Source organism: Chrysemys picta, chromosome 4 (assembly GCF_011386835.1).
Source record: "Chrysemys picta bellii isolate R12L10 chromosome 4, ASM1138683v2, whole genome shotgun sequence".
Classification (NCBI taxonomy): Eukaryota; Metazoa; Chordata; order Testudines; family Emydidae; genus Chrysemys; species Chrysemys picta.
The window spans coordinates 20,827,504-20,854,909 of record NC_088794.1 but is presented as its reverse complement, the minus strand read 5'-3'; the positions used below and the strand labels follow the sequence as shown (position 1 = coordinate 20,854,909).

The following is a 27,406-nucleotide window of genomic DNA, read 5'->3' as shown; positions in this document are numbered from 1 at the left end:
AGGGGGCAAGGTAGGCCATGGGCGTAGATGACATGGGATGGGTTGGAAGAACGAGCCGGCAGGGGTTGCAACCATTACATCAGCCACTTGCACCAAATCCCCTCCCACCCTCAGCCCCAGCTCAGCACCTCCTTGAAAGCTTGTAGGGTGAGCAGATGTTCTGATATTTTAGAGACAGTCCTGATTTTGGGGTCTTTTTCTTATATAGGCTCCTATTACCTCCCACCCCCGTCCCGATTTTTCACACTTGCTGTCTGGTCACTCTAAAACCTTGTCTCCTTTCCAAGGACCTCAGTCAGCTTCATGAGGGTTAGTTAAGCCTCAGAGTGGCCAGCATTCATAACGAGCGCATCCCGGAACATTGTCATTTGGGGAGTTTTGGGATGACAAAGGCTTCTTGACCGAAACCACCCTTTTATCAGAACATTTTCGTTTGGGTCAAATCTTTTCCTCTCTCAACAAAACGTTTCGACCAAAAAGAAAAACAATTTCAAGGAAAAAATTCCAAGTGAAAATTTCAAAAAAATTTATTTCATTTTGCTGGGAATTTCCCCCCCCCCCCCCATTCTCCTACTGGACGGTAACAAAAAAGTTTAAAAATAGGTTTTTCCTTCATTTCTCTCTCTTTCTTTAAAACCAAACCAAACCCACATCCTCCTTTATTTCAGTGGGGGCGGGGAGAGGAAGGGAGAAAGTTTAAAAAGTGGGATTTCCCCCCCCCCCCAACTAAACAAAACACAATTTTTCATTTAAAAAAACAACAGAAAATTTAAGGAAAATTTTTGAATGAAATGGAAACATTGTTTCCTTGCAAAGATTTGTACAAAATATTCTTACCTTTCCCAGCCAGCTCTATTAACAACCCTGTTAGACACTTGCCAAGCACAGAGAGGGGACACGACTGGCCCCAACGTACCCAGCGAGCCAATGACAGAGCTGGGGACAGAACCCAAGAGTCCAGGATCCCCCACAGTCCACCGTGGTTCTTATTTAAGAATCTCCTTTCGTGACATAAAATGCTGAGGCCACAGGGAAGATTAAATATTGCAAAGAGATCCTGTGATAAACTTAAATAGGCCACATTCATCCCCTGGCTTCAACAAGCTCACACCAGTAAAGATTGTGGGCCCAATATTTCCATCACAAGGCAAATTCTCAAATAACTTTGCCTTGAGTAAACTGCACCCTTCCCAAAAAAGGGATTGCACATGCAACCAGGGAACTGTTTGCACGTTTTAGACAGCTGACTGCAAGCTCAGATAGCTGTTTGCACGCATAGCCGCCTATTTTATATGTGCAGCTACCCAGTTGCATGCGAGTAAAGTCTGCATGCGCAAAAAGTCGTCTCCCTGCCCGTTTGCATTTATACGTGCAACCTTTGTATGCACACGCACTTATCTGCACTCATAATGAACTAGCTGGTTCCTGCTGTTACTTGATGGTGCACGGGCATTGTTTTGCATGCCCAAGTATCCATCCGCGCACACTAGCATGTCTTTTGCGCGTGTGAGATCACTTGGTTACATGCATGCTTGTGCTTTTTCTGTGCGAGTGAGTATTTCGAATTTTACATGTGGGTGTAAATCAGGAGTAACGCACCCAACGTCAGTGCAGTTATGCTGGCATGAGATCAGAATCAGGCCCTGTACCGTTACTTCGTTCCAGCCTAGTGCTGGTTTGCAGCTAACAACGGGAAGTGCAATTATCCAGGCTGGAGTAAAGAAAGCCAGCAGGAGAATGGAAGAGAAAAGCAAACAGGAACCAGGCTGCTCAGCGTGTGACGCTGCACATTTGAGTTTACTCTCATGCTGGTGTCAGTCAGAAATAAATTGGCTACTCACATCAATGGTGTTACATTGACCCAAGCAAGAATCACAGTGAGGCCAGCAAGAGGCCCTGGACTTCTCCCTCTATCCCCCTGTGTGGTGGGCTCATAATGGTTGCATCCCTGCACCCTGGCTTTCACAGCAGTGGCTGGCACAGTATCCCCTTCTCCACACTGAGACGAGACTGGCTTTAAGGGGGTTTCAGAGTATTTGTCTTTGAGCATCAGTCATCCCAGTTCAAATGGATCCATCAGCAGTTTAGCCTAACGGCCTTACCAGAAACGGGCTTGAGTGCACTCTCTGGGCAATGTTTTATGGACCATTGATTTCCACGGACAATGAGAATACTCTGCCCTTGCATGGTGAGTGGCACTATACACTGATCTCAAAGGAGGGCATCATTACCCCCATTGGACAGATGGGGAAACTGAGGCACGGAGTGAGGCAGTGACTTGCCCATGGTCAGTGGCACAGCTGGGAACAGAACCTGGGTCCAGGCCAGTGCCCTATTCATGAACCAATGCTGCCAGCCAATAAGCCGTTAAGGGGGCAGAGCTCACTAAGTTCCCCAAAGGGGGAGGGATTCGAGTTACAGTACCCACCTTAAAATGCCCGCATGAATCTAGAGTATTTCCCATTTGACAGGGCCTGGCTGCAGAAAGGGCTCAAGCACTGAAAGCCCCTGCCCGTGCTGGGGGTCTGGATGCCCAGGGTATGCCATGCTTCTCCAGCTTGGCTGAGGGCAGTCACGGAGCTAAGCCCCTCCCTGGGGACAGCTTGCTCCCTATACCTCCCCAGCGTTTGCAGGTGTAGGGAGAGGGTCAGCTCTGCTTTGCCCCCTCCCAGCTATCCCCGTGGCTCTCCCGCTAGCTGGCTCCGGTTCCCAGTGGGGGATGGGGATACTGCGTGCCGCTGGATGCCGAGGTCGGCTCTGGAGGCGCTTGGATACCTGTCCCTTCTTCGCCTCGCCGCTTTGCTGCCAGGAAGGGGAGTTAGAGTATGGCCAGAAGCGGCTCTCGCTAGGGAGCGGAGGAACAGTCGGAGGAGACTCCAGAGGGACATACGATTTGGGCAGGGGAGGTCGAGGCGGGCCTGGTTCCTGGGGCAGAGAGGAAGCCAGAGTGTTAGGCGCAACAGCAGAGAAACTGAGAGAACAGGAAGGAAAAGACAGTTAGCAAGAGACAGACAAACAGAGGCACTGAGCCCAGGGTGAGGGTAGCTGGAGCCCAGAGAGTACCGCTGGTCCCACCCCTCCAGGATGAGCACTCGCTCTGGGACCCAGCAATTCCGACTCGCCCCAACAGCCTAGGGACCAGACCCACCCATCCAGCAGCCCCTGCTATGTCACAGCTCTCAACAGAGGGACCACTTACCTGGACGTCATGTGTTTACGCCAATGGGAGCCAGGCAGTGTAACCCCACCTGCTGCTGTGAATGAGCCCCCCAGAGAAAGGACACAGCAGGTCCACTCGCCCAGCCTTGGCCATTCTTCCCGCTTTCTGAGGCTGGGCGCTTGCCCTTTGGTTCTGCATCACAGTGAATCTTTGGAACCAGCTGGGCAGACAGCAGCGAATGAGAAGCCCCACAAAACTAGCTGAACCACAGAGAGAAGCATAACTCTCTGGCTTCAGTCTGAGTTCCTCCCTCTCTACCTAGGGAATGTTCAACGTGCCCAACACTGTGGTATCTAGCCACTGTCGCAGCTTTGTCTGATGGGCTCTGACGAAAGCCAGACTCAAGCCCAAACTAGGAGAGCAGAGAACAATGGGAATGTCTGGGAAAACACAAGTAAGGGAAACGGATGAGTTTTATGCAGCTCTAGGGTTCACTAGAGCTGGGCCCGAGCCCAGTCCCCAGGTCTAAGCATCCGTCCCCTTTGATGTTGTTCAAAGCGGGAACCCAGGTCCCAGTCCAAAGTCTGCAAATGGCCCCAGTTTTACAATGGGCTGAACTAAAACCCTGGTTCTCCATGTCCCAGGACTTCAGGGCATCCGGACCCAAGTCTGCACCCAAAATCTGCACGTCCCACCCTCCCCCAATCTTCCCAATGGGCCAAACCAAAGCCCCAGGTCCAAATCCACCTCCACTTTGGCCCTGACTTGTGCAGCCTGATCCCAGCTCTAGTTAGAGCCCACGGTTCACGTCGTTCTCCTGCGCCATCGGAGGAGAAAGCCGGGAGTGCCCCCTGCTGGTGCAAAGAGAATCTCAAGAGGAGAAAAGCCACAGACACTTCCTGCCCAGGGCTACATATTCTAGCCCCATGCAACAGCGGCTCCACTCACCTCGTTTGTCCCTTGCTTGGTGGGCGACCCCTGTGAGCCCGACACCAGGGAGAAAGGGCTCAGTGGGCTGGTGAGGCTGGCTGAGCTCAAGGGGCTAGCAGGGCTGTTGGAGCTGTACGTTCCAGAGGGGCCAGCGACCACTGCGGAGAAACAAGAGAGGAGAGAGTGGAAATGAGTCACTCTCACTCTCAAGGGGGGCTGGCACAGCAGGGAAGGGGCCAATGAACCAGGGCCTGGTTCAGAGCTGCATTCGATGCCAGGCCAGAGGCCAATGTGCCCAGGATGGTCATTGCTGGTGCAGGTATCTATACAGGGTCTCTTCTCTCTCCTGGACTTATCCAGAGCAAGGCAGCGGCACACGCAGCAGAGGGACGTCCAGAGAACCAGCAGGGATGTCTAGAGAGGCCAGGTGTGTGTGAAGTACAGAAACTAGAGGTACCCGCCATGGGGACCCTGCCAGATACCATGGCCGCCAATGGGTCTGCATTTAATGCAGCACTGGGGCTGCAACCCACATCCTTTTGCTCCACAAAAAAATCACAGACCCCTTTCTATGTGAGATTCTCCATTAGCCAGGCTCGCCTTAGGACTCCTGCCCTCTGCGGGCTGCAGCCACAGGAGAGCGACATAGTGGCAGGGCCGGGAGCAGGCTTGGAATGCCGCTGAGCGCCAGGTGCACGTGACGTTCTGAGCCAATACGAAGCAGTGCGACTGTGTCAGCGGGGAGGACGACAGGTGCATTGAGACACCCGGGCAGCCAGCGACCTCTAGCTCCGAGGCCAGGGAGAGGGAGGGAGTGGCAGACCCATGCTGGGTAGGGAGGAGTCAGCGCTCACCTCTGTGTTTGGCAGTGTCCGTGCCCCGGGAGGGGTTGTTCTTCCTCAGCCCCTCCATCACATCCTGGATGCGCCAGATCTCCTTCTGGATTTGCCGATTGAGCATTTCGTTCTGGAAGGGCCAAGGTGCGGAGAGTCAGAGCCGCTGGCAGGCGCCGCACTTGGCAGCCAGCCACCCCGAGCCACAGAGGTGTGGCACGGCCCAGCCAACCTGCCCTCTGCGGCGAGGTCTATGTGACAGCCGCAAGAGCGGCCTGGCTACGGTGCTGCAGCTGTGCCGCCGGAGCGTGGGGGCTTGCTACAGCGATGGAAGAGGTTTTCCTGTCGCCGTAGTTAATCTACCCCTCTGAGAAGCGGTAGCAGGGAGAATTTGTCCGCCCACCCAGAGGTGTCTACACCGGGGCTTAGGTTGGCTTGACGACCTCTTTCAGGGGTGTGAATTTTTTACACCCCCGAGCAAAGTAGCTAGGCGATTTAAGTGTTGGATGGAGGCCAGGCCTGACTGACCCTGTGTCCCTGACCTCATTGCTCTACAGTAAAAATACCCAGCGCCTCCTCCTGCCCACTAATACCGTAGCGCCAAACCATGGGGCCTTCACTTTGGGGTCACTCAGAGGGAGCTCCCAGTGCCATCACTGAGGGGGGTGTCTGAGCAAGGAACGGGAGCCGCAGGGATGTGCCCCAGAAGTCACTGAAAGGTGGCATGAGAAAGGACTGAATAATGAAGGGCTTTGCAGGGGAAGCTGGCCCAGCATGGCTGGAGTATGCAATAGGCTCGTTCACCAGGGCACTGGCAAGGCAGGCCAGGACTACTGGCCTCTCCCTCCGACCTGTTTGGTGTCACAGACATAGGGGACCTGAACTAGAACCCGGCATCAGAATCAGTCACCTGCTCGGAAAATGAACAGCTAGGGTGGGATCCACAAAGGTATTTAGGCACCTAACTCCCATTGAAATCAATGGGGGCTAGGCACCTCAATCCCCACCAGAGTCCACCTCAATGTTTATCTTGCAAAGATTCCTTCATGCTGCTGCCAGGGCATTTCTACAGCAGCAGGTGACAATTATCCTGTGAATTCATCCCCTCCTGGTAACCCTGGGCCTTTCCCGCTTCGTTACAGAACAGCAGACGGTAAGTGCCACCTAGTGGTGAGTGTCCTGGGGCACTCAGAACTCCTGTGCTCTAAGCAAGTCCCGTTTTCGCTGTGCCTTGCCTTCCCCCTTGGCCAGCCGGGGATAACACTGCTTTCCCGCTGGGGCAGCTGCGAAGACGGACTGGGTAATATTTGCATGGCGCTCTGTTTAAGTGTTATTGCACAGCCACTTCTACCTTATAGTGAGGGAGGCTGATGCCCAGTTTACGTTGGCTCCATCTCTGAAGCAGACAGACCCCCAATAAATACATTATTGGAACAGAAGAGTGAGTAATTACCCAAAGAGGCAGAGCTTGCTTAATACAGAGGCAAAGGCCAAGCTTGAAGAAGCTGACCTAGGGTTATATACCAGTTAGTTTTTAAAGGAGCAGGGTTCAGTCTAAGATGACTGATATGGTTCAAGCAGAAGGAAGGAAGGTTACTGGGCTGGCTTTAGAAAGAGAGTTTTGGATGGGGTGTACTTTGACCCTGCTGAATATCTATCCCCAGGTCATGAGTCAATCCCAAGTCATTTTAAGACCTAGGGGTCAAATTCTGCTCAGTGTTACATAGCGTAAATATGGAGTAATGAGTATCGAATTCAATGGAATTACTCTGGATTTACACCCTTGGTTACTGAGAATTTGACTCTGTATTTTCAGAACCACGTGTGCAAATGACTGTGCATAAAACTCCACATGCATTTGCGTTCCTAATTTGCACAGGCAGTTCCTGAGCTTGTACATGTAATCCCAGTAATTGCACCGCCACTTGTGCGCCTAACTGGCCATTTCCTGCACAATTTGTGTGGCTGCCTGCATAGGCGTGATAACTGTGCACACAAATTAGATGCACCAAAAAACACGCGCTTGTTTTTGCACATGAAGGTTTCAGAAAAGCAGGTCCTGAAGTTGTGACTTAAACCCACAGAAACCCAAAATCTCCAAGTGCTGGGCTCTTAGGGCTAGAATTTACTTTTATTTACACCAATTTTACAGAGGAGAACTCTACTGTCATCAATGGAGTTACTCCCGATTTACACCAGAGCAGAATCAGGCCCTGGTGAACTGGTCTAGCTGCCCAGAATGGCGGAGATCTCCATTTCCATGCACCCCGCCTGATCCCAGGCTGCTTGGAGTCACTAGCACCGGCCTGAAAGGACACAGTCCCATTCTCTCACCTGGATGTCCAAGTTCAGCTGTTCCCACAGGTCATCGTGCAGGGCTGACACCTCGCCCTCCAAGTTCTCATACTCTATGGTGCTGTTGGCCAAGGCCTGTAGGGATTTGCAAACATTTCCATCAGGAAGTCAGCTTGTCTTTCTGTGTCCATCAGGGGCACAGGGAATACTCAGCCTGATGCCAGCACACAGCCCTCACCAGCCTGCCAGAGCCAGGATGGACTGCTAAGAGGGGGATCCCCACCTTGGAGAAAGAAGAGCTTGGGCAGCGGGTGGGCCCTGGCATGTAGTGTCATAGCACGGGACTGAGTATGGAGCTAGGATACGGCCGGCAGGGCCATAGCCCATACCCCCTCCTAGTGGATGCTCAACTCAATCCACCTAGGGAAAGGCATCCCTTGTCTTTGCTGCCTGGTGGAAATACCAGGCCTGGCTGTGACTGGCATGTGAGCCAGGGGGCATATCAGGGGAAGGCAACAGAAAATGGTAGGGGGGCTTCGTTCACAGGGAACAGCAGACAATGGGGGAGGGGATCGGTGGAGAGATGGTGGCAATAGTGGATTAGGCAGGATGTAGTGACAGGTGTCATCTGTGCTGCATGAGCCCCTGGGTAGCCAGGGAATTGTGGCAATCCCTAATCCGGAGTTCCTTTGGAGCTGGCAGGGCATGCACTGGAAGCAAAGAGAAGCTGGTGATGACTGTATTGCACCATTAGGGATCGGGGGTGGGAAGGCAAACCAGGAGTGCAGAAAAGCAAGGAATGCAAACGGCAAGTGGGAACCCAAAATATTGCTCCCTGGCACGCACCCCAGCTCGGCGCTGCAGGGGTTAAGATTTTTTGTCCCTATACAAGATGTCTCAGTTGACAATGAGATTTGCGCCCCCCCCCCTCTTTTTTTTAAATGAAAGAAAAAGAGAAGGGGGCAATGCACAGACAAAGGAGAGGAAAGAGGAGAAGAGATTTATCCCCACCCGGCTGAGGTGGCAGAGACATTCCCCCCTCCAGTGCCAGGTCTCCCAGGCACTCACAGCCCCAGCCTCGTGGAAAGCAATAGCCAGACTGCCCAGGCTGTTCCTTTGGAGAACCAGGCTCCAGCCACTCAGCTGAAGGTCCCTGCCACACGGGCAGCCTGCAGACGCCAGGATCTATGCCGGGCAGCTGCTCCCCTCACAAGCAGCATAGTGGGGGTGCATGGCACTTTGCAGCCCAGGACACATGGGTCTCTTCCTGCATCCCATCCTCCCCACGGTGAAGAAGTGCCCAGGCGTGTGGCGCCCCATCCAACCCACTGGTATAGTGCAAGGCCTCTCTAGTGACTTGAGGACCATTGGCCATTACCATGTCATTGGTTCACTTGCGGGCAGGGCACAGGGGAAATTGAAGCACTGGGCCAGTCTGGGTCCCCACGACACCCCCAGGAGGAGGAGGGGTCCCCAGCAGTCTCATGGACCGATGGCTAGAGGAGCGTCTGTTACCGTGCTGGCCTGGGACAGCTCCACCCGGATGTTGATCAGCTGGTTCTGGAGGGATTCCTTCTTGTGCAGCAGCTTCTCAGGGTAGGCTGGCTGGCTCCCGAACATCTCCAGCTCCTGGTGGGTCCCCATCAGGGCACTCTCAAGACTCTCCTAATGGTAGGGATAAGATGATCGTTAAACCCTCATTGCCTCCCTCCCCTCGTACGCGCAAAGCGCTCAGCCTTGGCAAGCCCGGAGGTTGGCATCTGAAAGGGCCGTTTTTGCAGCAGAATGGTCTGTGGGTAACCATGCTCCCATCCTGGTGAACGCCAGCGGGTAAGCAGATCTGGCTGACCTGGGGATGGGGCTGCAGGCAGCCAGAAATGCCCAGCCCTGCAAGCAGGGAGGTTGGTCATCGCAGGGTTAAGGCACTGGCCTGGGACTCAGGAGATCTGGGTTCATTTCCCAGCCCTGCCATAGTCTCCCTGTGACCTCAGGCAAGTCACTTGGCCTCACTGCGCCTCCGTTCCCTATCTGCAACGTGGGCAGAACACTTGCCCTCTTGCCAGGTAGTATCAGGAGGGGACCATAATTACCATATGAGGGACTCTACCGTGATGGGGGCCAGGTAAGAATTGAAAGCCGCTAGCGCTGTGTAACCGCCCAGGCAAAAATACCCACCCTGGCGGGAGGCCTGTGAGTGCTTCATCCACCCACCATGGGGGATGGCGTAGGGATCCCAGGAAACGGCTACAATCCTGCTACTGGTGAAGTGCAATGCTCACCAACAGAAGGCATGGCTAGCCCCAGCACCCGGGTGCCCCCAGGGTGGTAGGAACCAGCCTGCTCCGTTCCCCTCCCTCAGCCACTCACCTTCTCTGCTCGGAGCTGCTGCACCAGCCTGTCCTGCTCCCTCACCACCTTGTTTTGCTCACACAGTTTTCCCAGCAGCTTCTGTCCTCGGGCAAGGAAAGAAAAGGGAGGGGGGGGGGAGAACATGAAGAGCAAGGGGCACCAGGGTCCAAGGTGTAAAGGGACATCAGATCAGGTACAAAGCTGGCCTGGCCAGTAACAACCACTTCCAGGCTCTGGGCTGCAATACTGCCTGGTGCGTGCTAAGCTTCCCCATTCCTGTCTTGAGATCACTAAAGCCTTTGGGCAAACAATGGAGAGGGCTGGGTATTTTAATGGCATTTGATCAGCTGGAAACTAAGGCTGTTCGGGGCAGGCTGGAAGGCTGGGGCTCCCCCAAACCACACATTTCCTCATGCCCCAAGGTGCTGTATAATCTCTGCACATCTGATTATTGATTGGCCAATGTACCCCCCCCCCCCGTCATAGTTTTGGCAGAAGTCCCTCCGCAGCCCGACTGCGGGGAGTCCACCACGACGGGGGTGCTGAGCCGCACAGGGATGGGGATTGCACCTTTTCCCAGCCCCATTTCCCTGGAGCCCTTCGGTGTGAAAGCCCTTCCTTGGCTTTTACCACAGACCTCAGAGCCCTGGTGCTAAGCCAGCTGTGGATAATTGACAGGAGAGGGGAGATGGGGTCTGTTCTGCCATCACGCCATGGTGCACAGTTAAGGATGGAGAAGGTTCATTATGGTAGATCAGCGAGTCTGTATCTTCACCAAGGCAGGGCACAGATCCAAACCCTGATCCCAGGCAAGTCAATGGCTCCCAATGATTTGATTGGGACGAGGATTTGGCCCCCCAGTCCTCCTGACAGCAGTTTAGCACCAGATATATCTTCTATGACGCTAGCTTATAGCCTAGAGACCCTACAGTATCTCATTTCTAGCCTCCATTCAGTGAGCCCCTTCCCCTTTTCCCCAGCTCAGAAGCAGATGGGTCAGTCACACTTGGCAGCACAGAAAATGAAAAGTCAGTAGGATCCATTGGGCTTCCTAGGAACTGAGTTTCATTTCCAGGGTCACTCATCAGGCCACAGATATGGGGCAAAGCCCCTCTAGCAACTGGAGGGGCCACTGTCTATTTACCACGTCATTGTGTCACAGGTGGGCAGGGTACAGGGGAAATCCCTTTGGGATCTGCACAGTGGGGACCTGCAGCAAGCTGCAATCTTCCAGGGGACATTTACTACGCAAATACCCACGCAGGTAACACACAAGCCGAGCAGACAGGATGCACACACAATTACACGCACAGCAGCAGGGAGGGATGCAGTGGAAAGGAAGCCGAGAACTAGAGAGGACGAACGAGCCACATGAGCGAGCGACAACGAACGATACTGATGGTGCCCGCGTCCTTCTAGCTCTGCTATGAGAGAGGATGTTCGTCCAATGATAAATAACATCGCAGAAAGGGGCAGGAGAAGGCATAGCTGCTGAGGGGCGGAGGATGGGTGGATGACAGCAGAGGGGCGGGGCAGACAAGCAAGCAGAGAGCGTGGCTCTTACATCAGTGTCTTGCTCGCTTATCTTGTAGGCGTGCAGAGTCTCTCTGTAGGCCTCTGGGAAGGGAGACACCTGCAATAACAGGAACCAGTCACTGCTGCTCCCTCCTGCCGGGAGCACATCACGACAAGCCACTTGGGAGAGCCAAGGTGGCTGCTGGAGCCCTTGCTGAGAAAGGTTTCCAGCCCAACCGTCCCCATTCCCTACCAACCTAGTCCTCTTTCCCCACAACACTTGGGGGGTAATAATGAGAGGTGAAGGGTGTGCACATGCAGAGCATTGGCCATCAGTGATTAGAAGGATCACCCAATTCCTCAGAGTCAGCCCAGTCCAGCTGGGCTCTGATGGTGGCTTAGAAATGCCTGCTGAGTGTCCACTTAGTCCCAGAGAAGCCAAGAAAGCACCACACCTCCATATACAAACCAAGAGAACTGCCAAGCAAACGCTCCTTTCCTAGCCCCTTCAGCAAAGGCTTTCCATGATTTAACCACATCGGGGGCCTGGATTTGTAAACAACAGTAATTAGCCACCTGTCCGTGCAGTTACCCCGTTTCCATTCACAGCCAGAGGAGCTGGGTGTGCAAATCGGTGTGGTGCCTTTGTGGGGGCCGTCGTGCACGAAGCTGCTGTCACAATGTGCCTCAGTTTCTCAGAACGAAGCTGTTCTAGATGAGGGGGGGCTCCTCAAGGCCGGGCCTTGCCTGCCCTTGTAATGTAGGAAGGTGCTGGGGTGAGTGTGTGCTTAAAAGGAGATAAAGACTCAGCATGTAGCTTACAAGAGGGATGGGGAAGAAGAAATTGCTGAATAAGGTCTCGGAGTGCCCCTTTCATGGGAGGCTGAGGCTAGGTCTATACTACCCGCCTGAATCGGCGGGTAGAAATCGACCTCTCGGGGATCGATTTATCGCGTCCCGTCGGGACGCGACAATCGATCCCCCAATCGGCACTCTTACTCCACCAGCGGAGGTGGTAGTAAGCGCCACCGACAGAGAGCGGCAGAAGTCGATTTTGCCGCCGTCCTCACAACGGGGTAAGTCGGCTGCGATACGCCGAATTCAGCTACGCTATTCACGTAGCTGAATTTGCGTATCTTAAATCGACTCCCCCCTGTAGTGTAGATGTACCCTGAGACAAGCTGATCGTCACCGGAGTGGTGGGCTAAGGGGTAGCGGCCAATAGCAGACCAAAAGAAACAGCGGGTGCAGTCACTGGGGGACACTGCACTGACACTCCCCACTGAGGGCTAACTCAGTGAGATGCTGGTGTTAGGCTCTTCATTTGGGGTGCTTCCATTTTAGCTCCCCAACTTTTTACTACAACCATTTTACAGATGGGAAAGCTAAGGCAGAGAGATAAAGGCACAACATTTTCAAAAACAGCCACTCGTTTTGGGTGGCCAACTTGAGATGTTATGGGCCTGATTGGCACAGGGTGCTGAGCACCCACCATTCCCACTGCCCAGCACCTCTGAAAAGCTGGCCTAAGGTGTCTCACATGGGGCCCCAAAGTCAGTGGGCACTTCTGAAAACGTTTACTCTAAAAAACTTTTCCTTCCCTTGGAAAACTAGAATAATGGTGATTCCCCAGGGCGGCACACGGGATGCGAGGAGACTTCAATTCATTGTCTAAGAGATCCACAGCTGCAAATAGGTCCTGATCCTGCGAGATCAGGATTTGGCCCAAGGGAGCCTGCTGTCTCAGAGCAGGACAGGAGAGCCAGTGGGACTTCCTCTGAGTCCCAGGCTCGTACTCAATCCTCCATGACTGCACCCTCCTTCTCAGCTGGGGGCACGTTCCATTTACACATTGGGTACAAACTTCTTCACTTTTCCATCCAACGCTATCCCTTTCTCAGCGCGATGCAGCACAAAATGCCCAACAGCCCACCTAGCGAGACAACCAGGAGGTTCCGCTGAACAGAACAGCCGTGGGGTCCAGTGCAGCGCTACATACATTGACCAGTGCCCTGCCTAAGGTCCTGCCTGACCACTGCTATGTCCATCAACAGCCCATTATGTTCTGTACAAACGTCTGGAAAATATACATCGGAAGCATTCAGCAAAAGTGAGTTCGGTTAACACAAATGGCAGATCTACGAATGAGGCTTTGAAAACATGAATGGGTGATGCTAACTAAGCTTTCCTTGATGTGACTTTTATGAATGGGTCCTAGTTGGCGTGCGTTTGCGGTTTGGAATTACAGGAGGAAACAATAATAATACTTAGTTCTTATATGCACTTTCTGTATACAAAGCACTGTGCAGAAGTAACATGCGCGCCGGGTGTGTCACATCCCCCCTCTGGTGGCTCAGAAAGGATAAAAGCCGATTTCTGCTCCCAGCTAATGGGGTTGCTCTTCCAGCTCAAAGGACAGAGGACTGTGCTTTGGAGATGAAGACCCTGGGTTATTATTATTTGTATTATTGTTGTGCACCGGAGCCCCAGTCACAGCCCAGGACCCCACTGTGCTAGGCGCTGTACAAAGAGAACCAAAAGACAGTGCCTGCCCCCAAGTCTAAACCTGATATCCAGCAGCGGTGGGGTCTTTAACTAATTAATCCTCATAGACATGTAAAGTATTTATCATCTTCATTTTACAGATGGGAGCTGCAAGGCAGAGAGAGGGTAAGTGTCTTTCCCAAGGTTGCCCAGGGAGTTGATGGGAGAGGGAGATTAGAACTCAGGACTTCCTATGTCCCTTCAGACAGTAGGCTTTGGAATGGCTTATGGATGTCCCAGCGAAGCTTGTGATGGAGCTATCGCAGGCGGGTGAGGCGTTGCAATGAGTGGAGATGTGGGGTGGCGCGTTCCCGAATGAACTGCGTGAGTGGGAGGAGGCTGGACTATGGGTCTGCCATGCAAAAGCAGCTGGAATGAGGCTGTCGATGGCAGAGCTGCTGTGATTTCTTACTTGCATGTACAGCTGGGCCCTAGGGGAGGAGTTCTCCACCATTCTGTTCACCATACTGATCAAAGTTTCGCTCTCACTCATCTGCGACAGACAAGGAAGGAAATTTCAGACGTCAGCAGAGACATGGATTCTCCCTCGGTTCCAGCATGAACGTTCAGGACATCGTACGGGGTGATCTTCGGCATCAGTTAGGGAGGCTTTGGACAGGGCTCTTCAGGCCTCGTGCTGCAAGGTGCTGAGTGCCACCAATTCTGCTGGAAGCTGACGGGCGCCAGGAGCAAACGGGAGCTCGCAGGAGATGCTCAGCCCCTTGCAGGGTTGGCGCACCTGGGCCATCGCTGCCCAGTTTCTATGCAGTCAGCTCTGCTCCCCGCCTGGCCACCAGCCAAAGCTCTGGAGAGACGGAGGAAAACCTTCACCTGTCAGAAGTGAGCTGGTCTAGAAGGCCACCCTACTGTCCACAGAGAGGCAAGCCTGGCACCAAGGCGCATTGCACAGCCACCGTCCTGGGGGATAGACCAAAGGGCACGCGTCCTGCAGGGTCACTAAAATTCCCCTGCCTCCTGGATCTACTCTACAAAGACAGGAGGCTGCAGGCGTACTTCCTTCCCCATGCTGTGAGCCTAGACACAAGACTTCATGATCTGCAGCTATTCCTCGCACCGTGAGAAAACAGACTCCCCAAGGTCCTCAACAGAGATGGAGCCCAGGGACTTTCTCTCCAAGAGCCTTGAGCTAAGGATGGAGCCTGAGTTCTCTCTTCACTGCTGAGCTGAATGCACCCAGAGAACTGTTACATCAGGACTCGGGAGCAGGGTCTGACCTCACATCAGCCCATGGCTCTAGTTCCAAAGGTCAGGATCGGCCGCTCTGTTTCCATTAACATCTACGCTACTGCGAGGGTATTATTGCAGCGCTGGAGAGGCTGCACAGGGTTATAACGCCCACGAACGGGGAATCTTTTGGGGTCTTGGTAAGGAAAGCCTGTATTGTACCACACCTATGTCACTAACTTCCCCCATCCCACCGCTCACTGTGCATGGTCTGCCTGGGGGCAAGATGGCACGTTGGGTGGCGCTGCAGAAGGAAGCGCCCTGCCCTCAGAGCTGGAGTCTGCTCTATGTTGCAGAGTTTGCTATACCCCACAGCCCTTGAATGAATGGAGAGTTGAGATGTGCGAGGCAGAAACGAGCCTTTCCACCCTGCTACATGGAAACCAACTCAGTCACTGACACACGTCGACTGAATCCAAGAGAGTCAGATCTGCGGAGCTTTAAGAGTGTTATTATCTCGGAAGCAAGAGTCTCCGGATTCTACATATTCCTTTAAAAAAATTAAAAATCACCAGTCTTAATTGTGACATAAAAAGATAAACAAAGACACCATTTATGTCAGACCTACATATTAAAAAATGGGTTCTAATGTGCCCTCTGCCCATCCCCAGAATTATGCTGCTAACACCTAGATAGGGGATATCTTGATGGTCCCACTGAACAGAATAAAAGGAAGCAAAAGTACATGCACCAGATTCTTTAAGACGACATTCTTACAGTTGTTCATAACAACCGCTTGGAAATTTAAAACTGAAATCTCTTATCTTGCTGGGTTTCCCCCCTCTCCCTAGGGCGAGGATAACTTGGTTCATTATTGCAGGGCTGCACAAACTGGAAGCTTGGCAGACTCCAGTTTGCAAGTGTAGTGTTTCACCCACCAGTTTGTGACTGTAGGGTTACCCACCGCATAGGCGCGTATTGTGGGAAGATTGCACAAGCTAGCTTATTATTGTAGGGCTGGTCATTAGTACTTAGCTACCGGGACTTATTTTCTTTTCAAAATTATAAATAGCACTAATGTTTTTGTTTGTTTTGGTGGAGTGGGATCCCCATGTAAACAGCATTTAAAGGGACTTGCAAACAACCAGACAAACACCACAATTAGGAGATCTAATTCTGCACCATGAAATCTTGCCATTGTCCCTTTCCTTTCACGCTCCCCCAGTACCCACACAAGGGTAGGGGTCAGTTTAGCACACAAAGGGCCAGATCTTCAACTGATGTCACTGGGCGTAGCTGTACAGAAGCCAATGGCGCTGCATCAGTGCACACTAGCTGAGGATCATGTCTAAGATGTTCCGTTCCAGCTTCCCAGACAAACAGGGAATGAGAAAATAAAGAAGCAAACAGTGCTTTAAAGGGAGACTTGATGAGTCTCTCCAAAGGTCAGTCGGGAAGGAGGAGGAGACAGTAAGCCTTTGAGGGAGCATTTTCAAAGAACTCATGAGAGGAAACCCTGCTGCTGACGGCTGTGAAATAATCTGGAGAGCGTTTTATTTTACTGCCTTCTCCTCGCTCATGTCTGGCTCCGCTCCAAGCCAGACAGACACACCTCGGGGAGTGCTCTACCGATGGGCATATATGACTCGGTTCTGGAGCAGCTTCCCTATTGAAATACAGACTTCTGCAGGCAAACATCAGAATGCAGCACTTGCCTGGGGAATTTCTTTTTCTTTCCCTTTTTAATCTCACGCCTCATCTGTAATTTTCATCTCGACGCTCCTGCAGATGTTCCCCAAAAGACTTTCCCCTCCCTACTCCTATGATGATGTGGAGTTTACCACCTGCCTCAAACACACCCTCCCGTGCAGTGGAGGTTTGGCTCAGGTCAAGGATCGGGGGAGGTTTGTCCGGGCTGGTTCTTGTATCAGAACCGGATGCTGCTTCCCCAAGACCTGCATCAAGTCTTTCACCTCTGAGAGGGAACTGGTTTTTATGCTCCTGAATTTCTTAACAATTATCTCCAATTTCTGCCCCTCTTCAACAACACACAAACAAGAGCCTGCACACACACACACACACACACTTGCACCCAGCCGTATGGCAATGCTCTTCGGGTCTTTGTAAATGTTTAGTGGTCCACTCCTAGCCTGGACGTAACAGCAGCCCCATGTTCATCCCACAATCTCTAGCTGCTTGGACTAAGAACTCCAAGCACCGTCTCCCCTGGCTCCTTCCCCCTCAGAGCAGATGTCTCAGCTCTGAGGTCGAGGATGGGCTAAGCCACTTTCCCCCCCAGAAGGCTGACCCGCTAGATCAAAGGTCTGTTGGCAGGGACAGCACACGCCTTATTGCTGGCCAAACCGTCCCTGTGCTGTGGGCAGGGCGGGCTCATTCTCCCGGGCTGTCAGTCCAGAACTCTTCATGAGCACCCAAATCAGGCAGTGTTCTTCCTACGCTGGATGGGCCACAGGGCCTGGCTGTCCCCTCCTGAAGGTATCGCGTCCCAAAACAGTCTGCTGCCCCATCCCAGAAAACTACCTGCCTCCCACCCCCAGCACTCCACGATCTGCCACCTCCGTACCCTCAATCAGACCCAGCGTAAGCAGATGCACGGCTCCCGGAGAATCCACTGAACCACATTCAGGGGTGACCCAGAGCAGGTGGAGACACTGAGGGCCAGTTTCTGCTCCCCTTCCTTCCAGTGAGTCGTGCCGTACCCATGGACTGGTTCCCAGAAGAGTAAGGAACTAGGATGCGTGAGGTGGGATGGAATCTGGTCCCACATTAGCATAATCTGGGCCGGCTTGCTGCCAGATTCTGCTCTCACTTACGCTGGTGCAAATCAGGAGCCCACTGGAATCAGTGCAGTTATACTAGTGACACATGGGTGTGCGAGGAGAATCCAGGCCCCAGACTGGTGAAATTTACACTTACATACACACCCATTTTCTGATCCAATCACATCTGGACAGGTCACGTTCTCCTCCCACTCGCCCCAGTCAATCTCCAGTGACCCAACTCAAGTTACTCCTGATTCGCACCAGCATGTAGGGGCATTCAATATACACACATTCATTGCACCGCTGACTCTGGTTGGTACCTCGCAGTCATTTGACGCACAGAAGGCATTTGTCCAGTCAAGTGATGGGCGACCCTGCAGAAGGGAAGAATGGAGGAAGCAAACCAAAGATGGCTTATGCTGCCGCGATGCCAAGAAAGGCTGCAGAATGGATGTTCAGGGAAGGGGCAGGGAATGACACTGTACTGAAGGCAGAGGGGAGATGGCGCAGTGACAGAGGCAGGAGGGGACATGAGCAGCGTGACGTTCGCGGCCAGCTCTGCCTACCTGCTGGTCCAAATATTCTAGGTTTCTTTGCAACTGAAGGTCTAAAAGTTCATCCTACCAGGAGCCAACAGACATGCGGCAAAAACGGAAACACAAACAAACACACAAAGAAGAAGCAAAGCGGTTAGGTGACGGCTGCAGAAAGGCAAAGAGCTCTCGGGCTGGGAGGCCAAGTACTGCCTCCTGGGACTAAACCGCTCCGAAAGCAGGACTGGCGGTGAGTGGTTAGCACGAGGAGCCTTTTCAAGAGATCTTTCTGTGCGCCTGACAGGGGCTCCTCCTGGGAGCTCCCTCACAGCCAGTGCTCCTGCCCCATTCCCTATAGCGCCTCCTGCTGGGTGGGGCTGGGACTGCAGTGAATGAGAGTTCTCCTCCAGGCAATGCTCCTTCCCCATTCCCAGATCACCTCCTGCAGGGAGAAGCTGGGTTCAAAGTAGCCAGGAACTCCCCGACAGCCAGCATTGCATCGCCTTCCGCTAGGGTCTGCAGTAGCTGGGAGCTTCCGCGCAGCTCGGGCTCCTGCATTATTGCCGTTGGTGACTCTCGCTCCAAGGGACGGGAGCTGACACAGCTAGCAGCTCCTCTAATTAGCTGCCACGCCCCACTGCTGGATGCTTTCACTGCCCCTTTGCCCCGCAGCACTGGAAGCTGGGAATGGGGCTTTCTGACATGGTTCCTGGATCAGCTCAATGGCGCCGGGATTCCAGCCACACACTTCCAGCTCAGCCACATGCATTTACCGATCAAAATGAAATCCTGTGTGAATAGCTAGGCCACAAGCCAGGAGCAGTGAGGGGGAGAAGCTGCGTGCAGCAGGGGTGCGGCTCAAGTCCATTCCATGAGGCATCTAAGTCCAGTCTGGGCTCTACCCACTGCTCTCCCGGGTGAAAGATCAAGGCCCTGGCACAGAGCGGTTAAGTCCCAGACTGGAGGTTCCAGCTCAGTCAAGCGGATTCTGGCTGCTGCCCCTGACCTATTAAAATACCCAAATCAAAAAGAAAAGCTCAGGCTGGTTGGGCAAAACAAAGCAGCTATTGCAGCCAAAACCTGGGAACAGAAAAGAAAGAGGGAAAGGAGGGCTCGATCCATCCTTTGCATCCACACCCCCCTTCCCCAGCTGAAAACCAGACAGCAAGGTGATAGGATACGTCCGGAGCTGGGATTTCCAAGCAGTTGTGCACCTTCGTTACTTCTTGAGGGGCTTCATAGTGATGAGTCCCTGGACTAGGGTAGGCACGTACCCCCAAGGTAACACACGCCCACCTTCCAACACCCTCCGCTCCAGTGGGTACACCACTCTGCAGTGGGAACGGTGATGCGCTGGGGAAAGGTGGGAGCGGATTTCCATGTGGGGTTCACTGGACCCAGCCCCAAATGGCACCCTCGATGCCAGATCGTGCATCCCCTTCAGATCTTTGCAAAGGACTCAGAGGTTTCCTCCTCAGTCTTCCAAGAATAGATGCACCCCACTCCCCAGCCGCCCTGCTCCCTCCCTGCGGATGAGAAGTCAGTCTAGTCTGAGTCCCAGCTATGCTCCTTGCACATCCAGGGGCAGCAGGACTCACAGCGCATCCGGTGCAATGAAGAGAGAGGAAAGAGAAATACACCCCAGCTACCACACATGCCCCTTGGCTGGACACACACTGGTAATCTCAGGAAGCTCTAAACTTCCAGCCCCACGCCAGCAAAGCAGGCATCTCAGTATCACTTCCTTTATCCCTGACTCCAGCAGCTCCCACCGGCTCGGGAGAGACACGGTCAGCAATGGAACACCCGGACACCGACAGCACATACCATTTTGTCGTGGACTGTAGGGGACGCCGGGTAGTTGTAGGGATACATTCCTGCAGGGACGGGCCTCCTGTCACCCAGATAATCATACTGAGAAGAGAAGAGACACCCCCACCCCCCCGCCGAGACATGTGAGACGTTTATACCACTCCATAAACTGACTGCGGTTGCTCACACTGCGCCGTTGGATCTCAGCTCACTCAGTTTAAATTATGCCCATTTTAGGGAGGGGGAAGCTGAGGCAGTGAGCTTGCATGCCCAAGGTCACAGAGTGAGCCAGTAGCGGAGCTGGGAGCAGAACCCAACTCATTTGGTCCCAGATGTTTGCCTTATGGACAGTCCCACCATGCCACTTCTTAGGAGGGGATATGGCTAAAAGTCTGAGTTCAGGCACAGCTCCCAGTTCTACAGTTCAGGGGTGTTTGGATCCAGGTTTTGGGTCGGGCTCATCTCTCGCTCTGACTGTACAACAGCTCAGCCAGGTTCCCTTGCACGGTCTCATCCTGAGACTCCTGCGCTTACTGTCAGGGAAACCCAGAAAAGGCTCCTCACGCCTCTAATGGCTCAGATAACCGAATTACCCTGTGCCCCTGAGAGCATTACCATCTCTCCCCCCTGTTTCCCCTGCCCTGGTGCTCTGAGACAGGCTTGCCCTCTTTGCTCATCTTATGAGGAGAAGCAGAAAGGAAACAAACACAAATAACCTGGCAGGGTATCTTCACAGGGAGGCAGAGGAGGTAGGCCAGGAGGAAGCTCTGAAGGCCAGCGCCCTGGTCCAAGGACATTTGGCGCAAGCAGAGCAGTCATGAAGGAGTTAAACGAACCCCCACACCCTGAGCCAGGCACAGTGCAAGCGGGGGTGCAAGTTGAGCTTGCAATCTTGACCTGCAGACCGTTGTTATTCCAGTCCTGGGCTCCCCCCATCCAGCTCTGCCAGTGCCCCTCAATCCTGACCTGCAGCCCCCTTTGCTGTTTCTCTAAAGGGCAGGCATTTACCTTTGGGGAACTGATCGATCGCCTCATCATGTAGGCTGCAGGGTCAGCATAGATCTCCTCGCTCCTGGATGGCATTCTCTCAAAACGGGTGCTGGGCGACCTGACCGGGGAGTACATCCTCGCCCTGTTGTAGGTGCCCTGGCTGGGCGAACGGGGCACAGACCTGGAGCGGGGCTGGAGGGACATCCTCCGCAGGGAGTCCGAGGCAGCATCCACCTCGTCGTAATACACAGACTGCCGGCCGGGGCCAGGGATCCAGACGGGGACGTCCTGCCTGCCGTAACCCGGGTGCTCCTTCCACTCACGCAGCTGGTAGGGGCCTCCATTGCGGAAGGAGTGGCGCTTGTCCTCCGCAGCCCACTGTGGGCTCACCCGCTCATAGGCGGGCATGGAGCAGATGCTGTCAGGGCGCACGCCGGGCGGGTAGTACTGGTAATCCTCCGGGTACTGGGGCGAGTAAGGGGCGTAGTAGTCGGGGACCCTTCGAGACATCGGGAAAAACCTGCTGGGGCTACAATCCCCCCAAGGAAGAGAGAGAATCGTAAAACCTGGATCCAACGCTTCAACTCCATCGGGATTTCCATGGGAAAGCCACAGCCTAGGCTTGTGCCGATGGGCCGGTGTCCGCCCGCCACCTGCTGGCAGGGCAGATCCTGCGAGGGACGCCCAAAGTGCCGAGCAGTGCGGCATCCCCTGCCAGCGATGGGACAGAGCCCTGGACCCCATCCGGAGGGCAATCTCCTAGAACTCGGAGACTGTGCTGCTCCCCACTGCACCAGCCTTCGGATCTCAGAGCAGGGGCCCACACAGCCGCCTTAGGAAGCTAACTGGAGTCAGTGTCGGTGCTGGGAGACCCTAGGCCATGACTTTCCCCTCTGCCCAGCCACCTCCCCGGGGCATGGCTGGCACACAGCTGCTCCCCTACGCCACTTGGCAGGCTGCAGCAGTGAGCTAGGCTTCGTGATCGCATCTCCGCCTGGCTCCCTTTGCTTATGCTGCTGCTCCCCACGCTCTAAACTCACTGCCCCCTAGTCTCGGTCCGGGGGGGCAGGCCTAGTGGTTTGCATGGTGCAGCAGCACGTGGTTTGGTGGAGGTTTCCTGGCCCTCCCCCCATCCCTGTGGATGGAGAACAGGAGGGGGAACGCTCCCCCCATCAGCTGGGAAGGATGGGAATGCTGTTCTACCAGGGAGAGGAGGAGATCTGCTGCCCTTTCCCTTATGTTAACCCCAGCACGGCACACCATGCAGCCCTCTCACCTCCTCAGCTCCTCCGGCGGGGCAGCCCCCCGGCGCAGGTTCACCCACTGCTGCAGCTGCGTCATGGAGCTCTTCCTCTGGGCGATCTTCTCCGGGTTGGTGCGTGGCACAAAGCCTGCACGGTGCACCACGCTCTCCCCATCCTGCGGCGGGTAGGCGGTGCTGCCGGGGCGGCTGGGGGAAGAGTACTGCCAGCCGTTGGGCTGCGTGGATCTCTCCACCCCAGCTGGAAACCGTGGGGCTTCAGGGTAAGGGCTGCCGGGCTCAGATGGCATCTCCTGGCCCACAATGCCATTGGCTTTCACCAGGGGTTCCTTCTTGTTGTCGATCCTCTCCGATTTCCTCTCGATCTTCTCTGAACCACGCCCATCACCCTCCCCTCTGGTCTTGGCTTCCAGGTCTGCTTTGGGGTGCTCCCGGTGAGCAGTGGTCCGGTGGTGGTGGTGCTTGCTGGGGGGGATATTCTCAGAGTCCGTCTTCTCCCGCCTGCCAGGCACAGAAACGCAGAGCGTCACCTCCCACTAGACAGCAACCCTGGGCCCAAATCATCCCAGGACAGTGGGGCCGATCCAGTCCCTGGACCCCCTAGTGGATGGTTACTGACCCTCTCCGCTCTGACGCGTCCCTCAAATTGCTGTACACCCTACATGCTCCAAAGGACTTCAGTTTTCCAGCCACTGCCCCTCCAAGTGCTGAAAGGACCCCATGGTTAATGGCCACTTCCCCTCATCTCCAAAGGGACCCCAAGTTATCTAGCAACTGTGCCCCCAAGTTAATAGCCACTGTATCCTCCAATGGGCCCCCAACTTGAGGCAGGACCCCTCCCCCCAATTCTCCAAAGAGACCCTGAGTCTCTGGCAACTGCTGCACAGCATATGATGCCTGTCGTGCTGACCTCTGGGGGGGTGGGATCTGCACCCGGGCAGCCTCGCCCATGGCTTGGATCCAGGACTCCTGCTCTTCGGTGTTCTCTGCGCTGAAGAAGTAGGTCCGGATGCCGGCGTGCTCGGCCTGGGAAGAGAGGGACTGCGTGTGACGCCCCAGGGCCTCCTCCACCCAGCACACAGTCACCTGCAGGGAGGGAGAGAAGTGCATACACAGAGAGAGGAGAGAGAAGTCAGTCGTCCAGTTGAGGGTGCCTGGAATTGTAGGTGAAGCCGTGCCAGCTCTCCCCCAGTGCCAGCTCTCCCCCTTCCCTCCCCCCGGCCATAGGATCAGAGAGATGGAGAAATACCCATCAAATCATCAGGTCTGTCCCCAGGCCAGTCGGGTGAAAATGACCCAATGCTGTGGGACATGGGGAGAGGTCAGATTTGGGTTACATGCCATCGCCAGGGGTCTCCCGACAGCCCATTCGAGCAAGGCACACAAAGCAAATGCAAGGCTCTTTCCCTTGGATTCACTGACTCAGGGAGACCCATATCTAGTGATGGGCGGGATCTAGAAAGGTTCAGATGAGCGCCATCTTATCATAAGTTCTCCCCATACCCTGAGATGTGGGAAACCGCAGCCGAATGGGCCCCCTCTGGGAATTCCTGGCACGGAACCCTTATTAAACATAAAACACACAGCACTCTGCAGTACTGATCCCAAGCAGGACAGCTTGCACCAGGGACGCTGCAGGGCTTGGGGCAGTCACCGCACAATACCGGAGCACCGATTTAACAAGAGTTCACAATTCTGACCCTGACCAGGAACAGTGAGAAGAGCATTTTTAGGACTTCTGGTTTCAGGGACAGAAGTGGGCAGAGAAACCCACCTCGAAACGCTCCTGATCCCTTCCGAAGGGTGGAGTCCAGCTCTGCAGACCACTACTACCGCTTCCTCATCTTGTTACTAACCCCCTCTGTACCAGAGCAGGATCTGCTAGTTATCAGGGCATACAAATATAGGCTCTACCCTGGGGCAGGTACAGGTAAATCCTGAACTGGAGGAAGATGTTCTACCAGGAATGGATTTATCCAGGCTCATCCGGCTCACAACTTCAACTATAGACGGGCCTGAATCAAAACCGCCCCGATCCGAACAGCTGATCATCAAGGGAGTTCAGATCCAGGAAGCGGCAGGATGCTACCCTGAGCCAAACCCCAGATGCAAATGCACTTTGCAAATCTGGATGCAAATCTTGCAGGTTGGCCGCGAATGTCAGTGCATGTCCCCTTCGCGGATATTCAGAGCTTATAAAGGAGCCGGCTGGCAATGGTAAGATAAGAACAGAGCTGGTCAAAACGTTCTTACTGGTACATGGTTTTGATGAAAAATGGCTTTTCGAACAAAGCCAATTTTACGGGGAAATGTTCATTTGGGTCAAAATCTTCTGGTTTTTTTGATAAAAAAGTACAAAATCCCAAAGATTATTTTGGTTCTCTGGGTTTCCCCTTCCCTCCTCCCTTCTTTCCCTCCCCACCAACCCCAAAACAAATTTTTGACGTTTGTTTTGCCAAAAAAACCCAAATATTTCAACAAAATGGAAAATTCTTCCTTGTGTTCTAATCGATCCCCCCTGGGGGAATATGTAGCATTTTTTGACCAGCTGCTGTTACTAGTCAAGGGCTCCCAGCCCCAGAGGAATCTTTCCTGCTAGGTTCATACAAACCTCGGTCTCTCCACCAAGTTCCCAACTAGGGAACACCAGGAAGGTCTAAGCACGCGATCCGCAAGAGAGAGACATAAACCCCAATGTTTCGTCCCCCTTCGCCGGGTGGAGGTGAATAAAGCATGCTGGGCAATCTGCGACCGGCCGCATCCCTTCTCTTTCCAGCATGCATTTGGAAATGGAAGGAGCATACTACCTATTTGGTGGCTGTGTGCTGGCATTGCAGACGGGCACTTGGAAGAAACCTCCTCTCCAGGGGGGAGATCCTCACACGGAAGAAAGGAGGAAACACAGAGAACAGGTCAAACCACCCAGCAGAGAATTCAACAGGGAGATGCATCAGGCAGGCAGAGCGTGGCAGGAGCAGCAGTGTCACCAAAGAGGGGCAGATGGAGGGTAGCTGAGAACACGCTCAGTGCTGGGTTAGCCCAGAACCAGAGGATGGAATCCTACCCATTTAACAGCCTCTCATCAGGCCTGATCCGGCCTTCTGGGCGTGCGAAGAAGGCTGGATCAGACCCACCGGGAGTCAAATTGTGCCATCAGAGACTGACCCCGTGTGGATCAAGGATACAGCAGTACTTTGCACAGTAATCAATTAAGCCTCACACAGCCCCCTTGTGAGGATAGGTTAATATTATCTCCATTTTTCAAACAGGACACAGTGGATCCAACGACAACTGCTCCCCCTCCTGGCCCTGTGCAGTCATGTACAGTGTCCCAGCAAGTGCAAAGTAGGTGTGAAACGTGACTACCAGGAATCTCCACTCACTTACTCAGGAGGTAGGGGTTTATGGCCACTCTGCACAGGGTACGCGTTACCCCTCCACTGCCCTGCCAACGTGACCCAGCCCTGACTCGAAGAGATCAGAGGGTGGAGTCCAGGGGGCTCAGTCTCTGTGGCTTGTTCCTTCCTTGGCCTCTCTGATGAGACCACCACCAAGAGTGTCAATTGAGTCATGCAGATACTTGTCCACCGAGTCCAGGACGGGCACTTGAGCACTGACTTTGATGAGATTCAAACCAGCAACCTCCAAGTGAAAGGCTCAGTAAGCCACTTCTAAACTCCCGAGCCTGCCAGTGCCTCATTTATGGCTTTTTCAACTCTCTTTTTCCCATTATGGCTAATCAGGATGAATCTCTGGGTACTAGACATGGGCTAGAACCACAATGTAGGATCCAAAATTCCCCTGAATTTTGGGAAAATTTAGATCCAGATTCAAATTCCATGGTTCAGAGTCATCGGTAGAAGCTAACATTACAGATGCTCTCTCCTTTATTGCCCCCAGGAAGGGCTGGCTGTCTGTTTAGCTGCCCAGTTTAGTTCTAAGGCACCTGTCATCAGAGTACCTAAGCCCGTACAGAATTAAGAAATATTGGAGTCCATACGAAAAATGGTTCTCTGTGCAACGCTGTTTGGAAAAGGTCAATTTACTCCAATGGAAATTTTGAAACATTTTCATTTTTATCCAAATTTCCCAGGAAAATGTCCAGTTTTTTAAGTGAAAAACAAAATAAAAAAAGCTTTTCAGGCTTTTTTGGGAGGGAGAAAAAAAATGGTTTGCAGTAAAAAAAAAAATCAAAAATCACCCAAAAACATGTGGGTCAAAATTTTTCTTTTGCAATGCAAAATGGCTTTTTTGGGTCAGAGCATTGTATTTCAATGGGAACCTGGAACCCAGCTCCAGTTGTGTCTCTCCAGTCCCCAGTGGAAAGCGGTACGTGAACGTAAACACTCTCCATGAGTGGCATTCACTCCTGCACCAAGGATCAGCACAGTCCCTAGGAACCAGCCAAGCTCTAGAGAGCCGCTCCAGTGATGCGCCGAGGTAAATTTTGCTCTCAGTGCTGGCATCTGCCAGACCCAAATCCTGCCCTGCTCCCCTAGAGACTTTATTGAATCATGATCTATGCCAGGGATTGGCAACCTTTGGCACGAGGCCCGTCAGGGTAAGCCCCCTGGCAGGACAGGCCGGTTTGTTTACCTGCTGCGTCTGCAGGTTCGGCCGATCACGGCTCCCACAGGTCGCGGTTCACCGCTCCAGGCCAATGGGGGCTGCGGGAAGTGGCATGGGCTGAGAGATGTGCTGGCCGCGGCTTCCCGCAGCCCCCATTGGCCTGGAGCGGCGAACCGCGGCCAGTGGGAGCTGCGATCGGCTGAAACTGCAGATGCGCAGTGCTGCCCAGAGGATTCAGGGGGCCTGGGGTCTTCGGCGGCGGGTCCTGGAACGAGTGAAGGACCTGCCGCTAAACTGCTGCCGAAAAATCTCGTGGGGGGCCCTGAAAATTCTCATGGGGGCCCCTGCGGGATCTGGGGCAAATTGCCCCACTTGTCCCCCCCTCTGGGTGACCCTGCGGATGCAGCAAGTAAACAAAGCAGCTCGGCCTGCCAGGGGGCTTACCCTGACGGGCCGCATGCCAAAGGTTGCCAATCCCTGATCTATGCACATGCTTGAGTCCTATTGGAGTCAATGGGATTTAGCATGTGCTTCGCCCAAGTGACACCTTCCAGCCATTGCAGCTCCACAGAAGCCGAAGGGACTGCACAGAGTAAGTGAGGGCACAAACCAGCTGCTACGTGCTTCTCTGACCTCCCCCAAACCCT

General features: G+C 53.8%; 1 protein-coding gene across 25 annotated transcripts in view; it reads right to left on the bottom strand.

Moving 5' to 3' along the window:
- The window catches only part of PLEKHA6 (pleckstrin homology domain containing A6), a 143,804-nt gene that overhangs the window by 16,262 nt on the left and 100,136 nt on the right, over positions 1 to 27,406 (bottom strand). For 5 of the 25 annotated variants that reach the window (XR_006174201.2, XM_065591537.1, XM_005308251.3 and 2 more), the window contains 14 exons: positions 23,101 to 23,276; positions 22,206 to 22,691; positions 20,948 to 21,458; positions 19,955 to 20,041; positions 18,161 to 18,214; positions 17,885 to 17,968; positions 14,039 to 14,119; positions 11,132 to 11,200; positions 9,586 to 9,666; positions 8,734 to 8,883; positions 7,258 to 7,353; positions 4,945 to 5,056; positions 4,109 to 4,248; positions 2,776 to 2,925 (listed from right to left, as the gene is read on the bottom strand). Coding sequence is in view for 23 of the 25 variants with exons in the window: in XM_065591537.1 (XP_065447609.1) it covers positions 2,776 to 2,925; positions 4,109 to 4,248; positions 4,945 to 5,056; positions 7,258 to 7,353; positions 8,734 to 8,883; positions 9,586 to 9,666; positions 11,132 to 11,200; positions 14,039 to 14,119; positions 17,885 to 17,968; positions 18,161 to 18,214; positions 19,955 to 20,041; positions 20,948 to 21,458; positions 22,206 to 22,691; positions 23,101 to 23,276 (2,277 nt within the window). In the remaining 2 variants the exon portion in view is untranslated. Of the gene's footprint in view, positions 1 to 2,775; positions 2,926 to 4,108; positions 4,249 to 4,944; positions 5,057 to 7,257; positions 7,354 to 8,733; positions 8,884 to 9,585; positions 9,667 to 11,131; positions 11,201 to 14,038; positions 14,120 to 17,884; positions 17,969 to 18,160; positions 18,215 to 19,954; positions 20,042 to 20,947; positions 21,459 to 22,205; positions 22,692 to 23,100; positions 23,277 to 24,997; positions 26,784 to 27,406 lie in introns of those variants that run through there. The other 20 variants (XM_042849037.2, XM_005308241.4, XM_005308239.5 and 17 more) reach the window with 20 other exon arrangements.